The sequence below is a fragment of the Melanotaenia boesemani genome, chromosome 19 (assembly GCF_017639745.1).
Source record: "Melanotaenia boesemani isolate fMelBoe1 chromosome 19, fMelBoe1.pri, whole genome shotgun sequence".
NCBI classification, from domain to species: Eukaryota; Metazoa; Chordata; class Actinopteri; order Atheriniformes; family Melanotaeniidae; genus Melanotaenia; species Melanotaenia boesemani.
The window spans coordinates 27,294,443-27,308,040 of NC_055700.1; the positions used below are offsets into that span (position 1 = coordinate 27,294,443).

Sequence of the window (13,598 nt, forward strand, 5' to 3'; positions counted from 1 at the left end):
GACATACAACACTCAGTCTCCACCAAACTGCCCATGTTTCACTTCAGTTCCATGCCGACCACATCTACATGTCCAGATGTTGTCATCTGGACATTGCTCAACGCTGCACGGCGACACCGTGGCGCCATTACAAGCTTGGATAAGACGCCATGACATCATTAATCAGTATAAATCCCTCAATTTTCATCCAATCAATATGACACTTACAGTGATTCATCAGGGTCAGCTACTGAACAGATACATGCTACTACTTTTGGTCTTGGCCTAAGCCCCGCCCATTTGAAACAGGAAGTGCCTTTTTCAGACACCGGGGTCCCTCTTTTTAGGAATGAATCTCACACACTCAAAAGTGCTTCAGATCAGGTCAAACCCTTTCATGATACTACAGAAAAAAACCTCAAGTTCCCTCGCCAAGCAAAACCATGGCGAATGGCATCCACCGCCATTAAACAGGAAGTACTTCTAACTGACCCAATGTACTCCTGATCTCCACCAAACTTGGCAGGGAGGACACTGGTCAGGCCTGGAACTGATTCAAATAGATATATGCTGGTAATATGGCTCTATAGCGCCCCCTATAAATATTTAATCTATCAGCTCCAACCACTGCTTTGAACGACATGATAAAATGTGGCATATTTATGTAACATGACAGGACAAACAAAAATGCCTCTTCATGTCCTTATGTTCTCAACACCATAGCCCCGCCCCCTGGGAAAAGGAAGTCCCACCATTTTAACCTTTATCATCTGTATAACTAATTCTAACTCATTAATATCATCCTTCATGAACTTATGGTTGAAAATATGACTGACGTCTTACAGCATCATGATTAAAATGGCTTTCTGTGATGGTTTAAATCATTCGCCATTATACAGGAAGTGGCACTAACCCTGCTGTCAGTTGACCAATTGAGCTAATATTTTCCTGTTCTCAATAGAGTTCCAACCTGAACATGGTCCTACATTAAAACAACTTTACCACCACCTAGTGGCCACGTGGAATTTTCCTCTTGATAAAATCATGCTCCAGTTTGTGGGAATTCAACACAGTTTGTAAGAAACAAGGTCATGAATGCTTCAGATGTCATCACTGGAAAGGCTGAGGTGCAAGCTGATCCTCTCATGAGGAAAATCACCTCTTGATGGAGATAAACTCTGGAAGAATGGGCATATGGCTGTGGGCGATAGCGGCTGTGCTGCTGGAGGGAGGTTGCGGGGTGATGGGGCGGTGCAATAGGCCGAAGCGGCGCCAGAGGTGCGAGGGCCTCCAACGCTGCTTGCAGCTTTAATTTCAGTTTGTATCTGTAAATCAAGTTTGTCATCCTGCAAAACAAATCTGCCCATTTTACATGTGAATTTGTGAATGTGCTGAAAAGGATTTGCATGGATGTAAAAATTATTTGTATTTGTGGAACAAAATAGAAATTCTTTTGCAAACTTTCTGTCCACAGATGCCAAGCACAAAACTGTGTGTCAGAATCTGAAGTTGTGGTTGCGGATTTTGTCCCTGTCTTTTTCCATCTATTTGATTGGATGGTGACTAATCAAACGGTCCAATCAGAGAGCAGACAGATTCCTTTCCTTCCGCACCACTGCAGGCTCTTAAAGATGAGTAGATACATTCGAAGGACGAAAGGTGGTGCGATTGTGTCTCAAAGGGAATATGATAAACCTATATTTCTGAGTCCGAGTCTCGAGCAGCAGGTGCTACAGACTCTCTCTCTCTCTCTGCAAACAATCACTTTCACCTCCACCGGCCGTTATGGTGGTTGCTCAGCTTGTTTTCCTCCAGCTGGCCTCCACGCACCGTGGTTACAATTTCAACTGTGCTTTGATTCCGGGGTAGCTGCTGCGTCAGCTCTGCCCCTGACAGCAGCTCCTTGGGTGAGAGGATGAAGACTTTACAGTGGGGGATGAAGACTTTACAGTGGGGGAGAGCAAGAGGTGATAGTCTAAAAACAGTATCATCTAATGGGCTTCGGTACATCCCACCACCTACCGAGGGGGGCCAACAGCCACATACAAGTGGGGCTTGTTTTTAGAGGAGCTAGGGAGAACCATAGTGATTGTCCTAATGCAACAGTAGCTATCCTGGAATCCAAGGACCATTGAAATAGTCAGTGCGCTGTACTGATGCCAGCTGGAGGAGAGAGACTGGGTGGAGGAGGAAGTGGTGGCTTGAAGAGAGAGAGAGAGTTTGAAGCAATTGCTGCTGGAGTCTTGGACTGAATATCAGTTTATGTTAGAGTTCGATATCTGTCACTAATAGTCTTTACACGTTTATGCATTGTGTTGTTTGAGCGTCCTGGTCAGAGTTAAATAAAAAGAACAGCACTTCCTCTCTGCATCAGCAGCAGGTGCAGCACACAAATTCTGAGCAAATGTCTCCTGTGCGTTCTTTAAGTTACTATGTAAGGTTCACTTCATATATCTGAGGGATGTCTACATCGACCGAGACGTCAGGAAGGAGGGCCGAAATGCTAGAGAGCCAACAGTTTATCACATTCACTTTGCAACTCCACACTTGGACTAAATCATGTTGCTTTGTCTGACAATATTAAAACTTCGTCACACCCAGTAACATTGAATAAACCATTCTGGTTGCACTGGTTGTTCGTCTTTAAGAGCCTGCAGCGGTGCGGAAGGACAGGAAGCTGTCTGCTCTCTGATTGGACTGTTTGATTAGTCACCATCCAGTCAAATAGACGTAAAAAGACAGGGACAAAATCCACAACCACAACTTCAGTCTGGCACGCAGTTTTGTGCTTTGCATCTTTGGACAGGAAGTTTGCAAAAGAACTTCTACTATTTTCCACAAATACAAATAATTTTTACAACCATGCAAATCCTTTTCAGCACATTCACAAACTTGAATTTTTTGGGCAGATTTGTTTTGCAGGATGACAAACTTGATTTACAGATACAAACTGAAATTATTTGCAAATTTATGACTTTATATTGAGCCTATAAATGTGAAGCTGAAATGGAGACTCATCAGACCATCAACGTTTCTCCATCTTCTATTGTCTAGTGTTGGTGAGTGTGTGTGAATTGTAGCCTCAGTTTCTTGTTCTTAGCTGACAGGAGGCATCCGGTGTGGTCTTCTGCTGCTGTAGCCCATCTGCTTCAAGGTTGGACGTGTTGTGTGTTCAGAGACGCTGTTCCTTGGTTGGAACCAGAGCTTTTTTGACTTCTCGTTCTGCCCATTCTCCTCTGACATCGACAAGACATTTTGGTCCAGACAACTGCTTCCTCATTCTGATGCTCAGTTGAAATTTAAGCAAGTTATCTTTACCATGTCTACATTGGCTGATATGACATTTATGTTAACAAGCAAATGAACAGGTGGACCTGATAAAGTGGGCGGTGAGTGTGCTTCCATATAAGATTACATCTTTTGCTAACTGCTAATACTCCATATATCTATTATAAAAATCTCATTTTAAATGTAACTAGTCGTTAAAGCTTCTAGATAAATGAAGTATTGTAAAGAGTACTTAATGTATTTACCTGAATTAAATATTTTACATTCTATCATTGAAATGTAATTTTTTCCCAACCAAATTAATAATAAATCTTCATTTAAAGTTTGAGTTTAAAATGGTTTAATGAAATATTTCTGTTAAAAAACAAAACATAGATCCCAGAACAGTTTCAGGACTTCGCGAGAGGATTTAAACAAACGTTTTACCGTGATATTCCAAGGTTTTCAAGACCAGTGGGAGTCATCTTACTGCCCGTTACAGTACTGCTGTGCAAAACACAGATCAAATTCAATGACCCTTTAACCTCTCTCTATCTCTATCCCTCCTTCTGCCTCTCGACTCCATCCCCCACTCCATTCTCCCTCGTCCCCTGAGGTCACTGGTCCATCACTCCCCCTTCACCTCCCCTGCCTGCGGTACTGCTGTGGTAACACAACACTGACCAGTGTCCGTTCCTATGGCAACTGTTCCCCTGAGAAATCCCCAGCATCCTCAGCAACCGCAGGGCAACTCCTGAACATACACGCATGCAGCATTTTAGAGGGCTGTTTCTAGTAAAAGAAGGTGGAGATTCACCTTTCTTCCCATCAGCAGGTCTAACTATAGCCAAATGAGGGACAACAGGGAGTATGCAGCGCAACAGGGAGACAGACAGGGAGGCGGAAAGAGACGTCACATTGATTCCTATTTTTCCAGTCCAGAAACAAATGACCAATAAGAATGTGGTGGCTTGTAAGACTGAAAATAGTTGGATTATTTTTCTGTTTAAGGAAGATACCCTGTCACATCTATAAAAAAGACCTTTGATAAAATGCCAGAAAAAACACATTGTACAATCTGTTTAGAAATTTGTATATTGTCTGCAAATTTATGGGTTATGCTAAAGACGTATACAGAGCCTTTCATCAGTCTGCGGCCTCATTTACATGTGCAATTTGGTCAGTTTTAGGGGCCCTTAGGGATGCCTTCCCTTACAGAGCAAAGTGAGTAGTACCACCAGAAACAACAGGGCAGTGTTGAGTAGTATAGCTGTGTGACCCGTGAAAAGTTTTTTTATTGGCCGCAGAGGCCATCACAGTCTTCTGCATTGCCTTCTTTTATGGATCTATCTGAGAATTAACATTATTATTAACATTATTAACACACTGTTTTCTGAAACTGGCATTGGAATTCGGAGGGGATCACTGGTTAGGGCCATAATACAGGGAGTTGCTGTAATTAATTAAACTGGGATATGATGAGCAGGTGGAGGACTTTTTTCTAGGTCTTGCTTAGGCAGATAGGGCTTTATCTTGCCAAGCAGCCTGAAATGAAATAAATGCTTTTTATTACTAAGCTGACCTACCGGTGGAAGTTAAATGAGCGATTTATCATCACACCAAGATTTTTCACATGGGTTCAACAGTGTGAAGTATGCAGACCAAGAACTCTTACAACACCATTCAGAAGCTCAGAGCTTCCGAAGACCACAATTTCTGTGGTCTCCTCGTTTAAATGGAAAAACTTTAATTCCATCCAAGCTTTTAAATCTTTCTTTCTAAACTGAGCAGATCAGGAAGAAAATCTCCTTACTGTTTTAAGGGAACATAGGGTATCTGTACATCAATAGCAAAGCAATGGTATGCAATATTGTGCTTTTTAAATATAGACCCCAAAAATATACACAAGGAAAAGAGCAGTGGACCTAAAATGGACCCTTGTGGGATCCTGCGACTGAGAGGGGCAAAAGAAATTTTTTGCATAACAAGGATGAAGGTGCTACACGTGAGGACTTAGAAGAATTGATGAGACGTTTAAGAGTGCTAAAAAAGGACCTGCAGGTTGTGGCTGTTACTAGACACCAGGTTCAAAATATAGCATGTTTTAATATATTTCACAGCAGTCTGATAATTGAAGAGGCAATCCCTCAACAACCCCAAAGAGACCTGAAATCAGTCTCTTTTCTACCATCTCTCTGCACGCATGCACAAATGTCTGAGGGCATGGATGGTGTGATCCAGCCATGGTTTGGTTGCAGGTAAATCCTATAGTTCCCATAATTTGACCAGTGATTCATGGGAACTATAACATGCATATGGTTGGATGATCCTTCTTTTTAGCAAGCTACCCTGACACATCTATGTAAAATTGTGATAGACAAAATGCCAGAAAATACATGGAAACACCTGTTTAGAAATTTGTATGTCACTATAGAGTAGTAAGTATTACAGTTACCAAGACTTAACCAGCAATTAACAAGTGAACTATACAGTAACTCGTACATGTACTTTCATATTTGTCTAAAAATTATTTAAGAAGAATTAACTTAATTAAAAAGACAAAGAAGTTGACTCCTGACAAAAGGCCCAGTCTGCTCTGATCAGTGAGCTACAGTGACCTGACAGGGTCCTTCTATCATTCTGCATTAGCATCTCATCAGATGCAAGCATTGTTTAAACTAAATGTAAGTATAAAATACTAAAAGTGATAAACATCTAGCTTGATGCTGCCATGAGGAAACAATACCATGGGGATCCATTCACACCAGGAGCCAGTCCACCCATGTCCTACAGCGGCCACTATCATGGGAACCACCCCAATCAGGGCAGCCCACCCACACCACAGTCATAAGTCTGCAATGCAGGGCCCCTGCCACAAAAGCAAAGCTAAAAAGGTAGGTCTTAAGCCTCTTTTTAAAAACATCAATGGTCTCTGCAGCCCTGAGGTTCTCTGGTAGGCTGGTCCACAGATGATGGCCGTAGTAATGAAACGGAGCCTCACAGTATGTTTTGGTCCTCGCTCTTGGAACAACTAAGAGACTGGTACCAGAGGACCTCAGGGTCCGCAAGCGTTCATAATTTAAAAGCAAGTCAGATAAATAAGAAGGCCCAAGACCATTGAGACATTTATAAACTAAAGAACCTTAAAATTAATCCTGAAATGCACGGGGAGCCAATGCAGTGATTTTAAAACCGGAGTAATGTGTTCCCGCCCTCTGGTCCTCATCAGATTACGTGTTGCTGAGTTCTGAAGTAGCTGTAGGTTTGAGATGGACTTTTTGGGAAGACCAGAGAGCAGGGCATTACAATAATCTAATCTACTAGAAATAAAAGCATGCATCAGCATCTCCGTGCTGGCAAGAGAGAGAAATGGATGGACTCTGGTGATGTTTTTAAAATGATAAAATCCTGTCTTTGTGACATTTCTGATGTGTGAAATAATATCCAGCTCAGAGTTGAAAAGAACACCTAGGTTTTTCACACCCTTAAAAGGGATTGAAATGATGTAATTTTGATTAAATAATCTTTCTCTTGTCTTCAGGACCGATAATTAAAACTGCAGTTTTGTCCTGATTGAGCTGCAGGAAATTATCTCCCATTCATGACTTTATATCTAAAATACATTTTAAAACTAGCGCCAGGTCATCAGGAGACATGGCAATGTAAAGCTGTGTATAATCAGCATAGCTGTGAAAATCAATGCTGTGTCTCCTGATAACATCCCCAAGAGGCAACACGTACAGATTAAAAAGAATTGGGCCTAAAACTGATCCTTTGGAAACCCCACACTTGATTGGAATGGATTCATGAGGAACATGTATCCATACTTACAAAGAATTTTCCATCTGTGAGATAGGAGTAAAATCATTTAAGAACAGTACCTGAGAGGCCCAACAGACTTCTGAATCTGTCTAATAAAATCTGGTGATTAACTATATCAAAGGCGGTACTAAGATCCAGTAAAACCAGGACAGAAAGTTTCTGAAAGTGATGTTGAAATTGGGTCTAAAAGGCAGATTGTTGTGTTAAGTTGGGAGCAAACTCGACCAAGCATCTTCGCATCATTGTTTCCTCGGGTAAAATCAAAGCTTCAGGTCTGTTAAAATCAAAATTTCGTTGAGATAAAAGACTGGTGTTAATAGCATTGATTTTACTTCTAAAGTGGTCTGCAAAGTCCTCGCATGCAGTGTCTGATGTAGGCATGGAAGACTTATTATAACTTGTGTTTATTAAGAAATCTATTGTTTTAAAAAGAAATTTGGGGTTATTCTTGTTTTCTGTAATACGATTGGAAAAATGAAGTGTTCTGGCCTGTTTAACTGTTTTTTGTTTTTTTTTGTTTGTTTTTTTTGTAGGTTTTGAGTTGTTCCTTAAAAATGAATGATTAATTTTGTTTTCCTCCATATCTTCTCTGCTCTCCTGCAATTTCTTTTGAGCTCATTGATTTGCTTATTTCTCCACAGGGATGTGGGTTTGGATTTTATTATTTTAGTTTTGAGTGGAGCTACAGCATCGATAGCTGACTTAAGTTTGCTGTTAAAATGATTCACAATAAAATCACATGATCCAGGTAAAATCTGAGCAGGAGTTTGATTTAAAATTTCAACAAAATTTGCAGTCACTTCAGAAGTAAGACATTGTTTCCTCACAGTTCTCACTGAGTCCTCCTGTTGGCTAAAAGTGGTGTTAAAAAAAACCCACAGTGGTGGTCTGACACAGCCAGGTCAACAACAGAGGACACACCAGTGGACAGACCATAGGTTATGACCAGGTCCAGGGTGTGTCCTCTGCTGTGAGTAGGCTGTGTGGCATGCTGTTCAAAATCTAGACAGTTTAAAAGATTTAAAAGCTCCTCTGCAAGAGCATCAGAGCTATTGTCAATGTGGAGGTTAAAATCGCCAGTTATTAAAATCTTACTGTATTTTGAGTGTATTACAGTTAAAAAGTCAGAAAATTCTTGTGTAAAGTAGGAAGGAGGCTTGGGTGGTCTATGAATAGTCACAGACAAAATAGGTGGGTAGTCAAAAACAAAAGCATGATATTCAAATGACGAGTAACTGCCTAAAAACAATAATTTTGCTAAAATTGATCCTCGAGCAATTGATGCAGTTCCACCCCCTCTTCTGCCTCCCCTGATTGAAAATAAAAAATTAAAATTTGGGGGAGAAGCCTCAGTGAGGATAGCTGGAGCATCAGCATCAAGCCAGGTTTCGGTTAAAAAAAGACAGTCAATTTTATTATCTGAAATAAGATCATTAATTATAAAAGATTTGTTTAAAAGAGAACAGACATTTAGAAGTGCCATGTTAAAAGTAGTAGGTGAGTTCTTTTGTTGAATAAGGGATCTAGAATTTCTAGGGGCTATGGGAATGGGACGGAGACATCGAATGATAGAGATATTTGACTGAGGGTGTTTGTAATGCCTGTTGGTGACAAGTACTGGTATATGATAGTGAAGAACATCGGGTTGGACTGGGGATGTGTTCTGGCTGTGATGTCAATCCAAGAATAATTAGCAGGAGCGGAGTATGAGTTCAGCACCAGCTGGATGTTTCTATCTGATTAAGCCAGTAAAACCACTTGATCTATAAAAAGCAGCAATGCTATCCTAAAATGACCAAACTGGATACCCTCCACTCATTGGCAAAGCCAAGACACATTGTCCATACAGGTTATGAACAGAATCTTTGACAAAAGCGGTCATCAACCAAAAGAAATTGGCTTAACTTACAGCTGGTGATTCAAACCAAGCTCTAACTCTGCTTTTAAAAACAGAATGGGCAATACCAAAGGCTTCACTTACAGGTACCTCCCACAGAACAGCATTACTGACACCAGGTACACAACACATAAAGGTGAGGTTGTGTTAGATACCAATGTCTAATTAACACCTTTCTGGATTTCTGTTTATGGGTACTTACGGGAGCTGACTGTATCCACATACTGGGGCAAGTAGGGAGCCCACATGTCAATAGTATCCTTGCGTCCTGACTGGCCAATCCTTCTTAGCTCAGCCAGCAGAAGAGCTTGCGCTGCTTCACGTACCTAAAACCACAGAAAGACCAAGTCATGATACAGACTTATTTCAGGTGAGTAGCCACATCATAGGTCACTCTTTGCCTTCACTTCAGCAAACAGTGACCATGGTGTGTCATAAATGACCTTTCTACAGTTTCCAACATACTAAAACACTTTTTCATGGAAGAAATTTCTGGTCAAATGGCTCAGCTTGGAGCTGTGCCTACCTACCTCCAGACAACGGTCCTGCCATCTCCTTGCCAACATTTCCAGCAGAGGAGGTCTGAACTTGTCCAGGCCAAGGAGATCAGGTAGCATCACGCAGTGCATGGCAGCCAGTTGGCTCCATCCTGTGCACACACACACACACACACGTATATAAAAATCTATGTATATATCTCTCTCTATATATATACATATATATACACATATATATATATATATATGTATATGCACATATATATATGCACATATATATATATATATATATACATATACACAAGCAGTCAGAAAAATACTACAAGGACAAACAAATCATGTACACAGTGTCTCTCATTCATGCTCATACACAAATCTAACTGCTGTCACATTAAAACATGGAAGCGTCACAGCATATCTTCATAATAAATCAGAAGATACTCTTGTTAACAAAGAAAATAAATCAGGTTTCCTCTCAGACAGAAGTGATATGTTTTGATATGACAGCAGTGACTTCTTCACATCCTTACACATGCACACAACAATCTCTCTGTAAATTGTTCTCATGGAAAATCACTAACAGCTGTTAAACAAAGGATGGGATTATTAGCAACACACTGAAGCCTTGGTTAGTCATTAATCCTCCTAACCAGACTCTGATGATGTCAAACAAGGAAACAGAAACACATCATTGCCAGGTGAGTCAGCTAGAGCTCCATACCAATACCTTGGTATGATGAATTTAAGTGTGTAATATTTAATTCAGAAGCACAGGACTGCACAGGGCTGTATTTTTACTCAAAATAGTGGAAAACATTAGAAAATGATGGGTTTTCAGTTAACACAAAACAGAAGCTACACATTCAATCTCTTTCTAGCTATATTATCCTGAGTTACTGACAATGAAACTAACATTGTGTGTTGATATCACTTTAAATGGGCTCAAATCCAGCTGTATGTGTGAGCCAAAATACTGACAGATTCATATTTTAGACGAAGCACCAAAGAAATGCACACAAGCTTTTACATGTCTGTGACCATAATGGACGTTTTTGCTGATACTCAACATATACCAAGCACCTCATTCACATATATTGGTTCAATATATGGCTTCCATAGAATATGCATGTATGCATGATGAACACTGAATGGTTATTAGGCAGGAAAGAAATTTCATTTCACAAATTTCTTTGCCTTGGACTCCGTGTAAACTTACCTCCGCCAGCGAGACACAAGGAGAAAACTCAAACATTAGAAGATTCTCATAAAAACCTATGTAGAGGTTGACGGATGTATTGTCATAGACATAAAATACCCAAAAAAAAAACAAAACAAACAAAAAAAAAAAAAACAATCATTTTAGGTGTCTTACAACTCTGTCTCCAAAACGTTGGGACACTGTGTGACAACAGAATGCAATGATTTACTGATAAAAAAAATAACTCCTTTATTTAACTGGAAACAGCACAAAAACCATACATCAACTGTTAAAACTATGAAATATTCTAGAGAAAAATTATTTCAAAACATGCATGGCTAATTATCTGTTTGGTTTATAAGGAAATTGAAGGAAGTCCTCTAATCATTCAATGATATTGTGTATAGATGATCTCCCAATATCACACAATACACATCTGCTATTCTTTTTCTCCTTTTCAAAGCATTTTTAAAGCATGTTTATGGCATCAAATCTATAATGCAGAGGTGTTTTTTAAGTGTATGAAATAGTGTCTCAACATTTTTGAAAACAGGATTGAATATCAAAACCACCCAGTTTGTCAACATTTTAACAATTAGAAAATATTAATCAGTCAACCTCAACTTGAAGCATTCACACTATATCACTGTCGTGCAGAAACCTTGAAATGTTGAAATGATGAATAATCTCACAAAATTAGACAAACTTTTAAACTTTTCAGTTGTCATGTGAAACTTTGAAATTGTTATATATTATATATGTTATAAGATAACAATAATAATAATAGATTACTGTATTTGTACTTAACAGCTGATGTTATTTTTTAAAAAAGTACTGATCAGATAAACTTTGAAGTATCTGATAAACAATAATGCACGATTATTTTAATTAGCTAATAATAACTTAGCAAAGATTTTTTTTGGCAATTATTCTCATTAGCTAAGATGGTTAACTAATGATCATTTACTTAGCTAAGATTTTATGTGGTCACTATCTTTGTTAGGTAAAATACTCGGCTAATAAATTAGAAAATATTTTATTTGGTCACAATCATCGTTAGCCAGGATAGTTAGATAATGACAGCTCATCTAAGATTTTATTGTGTCACTATCCTTGTTAGCTAAGACAGTAGGCTAATAATAACGTAGTTGGCTAAGATCTTATTCAGCCACTGTTTTTGTTAGCTAAGATTTTATTTGGTTCCTGTCTTTCTTAGGCAAGTAGTCAGCTACTTAGGAAACATTTTATATGATCACTATCTTTATTAGCTCAGATAATCAATAACTTAGATACCTAAGATTTAATTTAGCCAAGACAGTTAGTTACTTTCTCAATTAACAAAGATGGTAGCTACTATAACGACTATCCCTTAGCAGGCTTTTATCCATAGCTAAAAGAAAAAGACTTGACTAACACTAAGTGCTCTTGCAACGACAACTGTCAAATAAAAATTTTATAAAAAAATATTATTTTATAAAAAAAATATATTAAAGTAAAATAAAGATTGAGCCATTTAAAATTAGACAAATATTAATTTTACTGTTAAAATACAAGTAGGGAATAAAGGGTAGGAAGAGAAATATAACAACATTTCTTATGTTAACCTTATTTTTTGAGAAATCTGCTTGATTGTTTTTATCAATTATTAAAATATCTATTTTGTTTAGAATATAAAATGAGGACGAAAATTTGGTTTCTGCAGGACAGTGTTTTTTTTTTTATTAAATCTATTTACTGTGGTAAAGATCTAATTCTATAGAAAACATGATGTTAATTCAGTTCTAAAGTCTCACTAAGTGTAAGGGTTTGAGTCTCTGTGTGCATGCTTGCTGTTCCCTCATTATAAAAACAGTTTTGTTTAGTCTCTGTTAACTGGAAACTAAAGGTCATTAGCTATAAAAAGGCACTTCATTCCCCAAAGATACTACAAAGCATTTGAATAATTTAAGAGCACATTTATGGACGGGCAGCAAGCTTCATTGGCTAAAGCCAACATCCTATGAAATAAAACATATCAAATAAAGCAGTTGATAATAGATGAAAAACAGGATATTAGATTGACACCAGAAATATTTCAATTGGAGGTTACAATGATTAAAACCAAGTTAATTTACAATCAGTTCTCATTCAGTGCTTCATCTTCCACTTTTACAGTGTTATTCTCCAAAAGATAAATTACATGTAAGATCTCAGATTCTTAGAGAGATGGGATGCAGGCAAAAACAAAGGAAGTTCCAGTTGTTGCAGAGATTTCTTTTCCCCCCATGAGGGATTTAATGGTCCTATCATTGCATAGAGATATTTTCTTAACCAAGGCCCATACCCCTTCCTGGTATCAAACATGACTGAAATAGCAAGCATGCAAACAGCACAGAGACACTGAAACGTCAGGACTTATGGTGAGTGAGACAGACAGTAGACAGAAAAGACAGGTAGAACTGCACAACACTTCAACAAGTTAAAAAAAAAAGACAAGAGAACAAAGTATAAGGAGTCAGTACACTCTTAAATTCATCAGTTGCAAACAACAGTAAAGTCTAGACATTGGCAGATGACATACATTTTTATATTGCTAAGTTCAGGAAGCTCATTCAGGGCCCATGGTGGGCAAATTGAATAAAAGATTAACCTAAATTGTGCTTGCACTGTTGATTTTGAGCTTTATGTTATGAATAGATAAACCGCAAGCTCAAACAAGTAGTTAAGGACTGGTTTAAAGTCGTCTAATAAAGTCAGAGTGATTTTATAGAATTGTTTTTCTTCATTTAGATTTAAAGGAAAAAGTTAAAAACATCTTCAACTGACTGGATTAACAGTGGACTGAACTCTGCTTTGACAGACAGACATAGCACTGTAGACAAAAACAAGGACAAATATGCTGCAAAAACCTGGAGCTAGACACCTGAGGTGAAAACTAAACACTGGCTGCAGGGGCATA

The 13,598-nt window shown here is 38.6% G+C and overlaps 1 protein-coding gene across 3 annotated transcripts in view; it reads right to left on the reverse strand.

Moving 5' to 3' along the window:
• LOC121629944 (WD repeat-containing protein 7) overlaps nt 1-13,598 on the reverse strand; it is a 165,461-nt gene that overhangs the window by 92,771 nt on the left and 59,092 nt on the right. For all 3 annotated transcript variants that reach the window (XM_041969889.1, XM_041969890.1, XM_041969888.1), the window contains 2 exons: nt 9,496-9,614; nt 9,168-9,291 (listed from right to left, as the gene is read on the reverse strand). In XM_041969889.1, the coding sequence (XP_041825823.1) occupies nt 9,168-9,291; nt 9,496-9,614 (243 nt within the window). The remainder of the gene's footprint in view (nt 1-9,167; nt 9,292-9,495; nt 9,615-13,598) is intronic.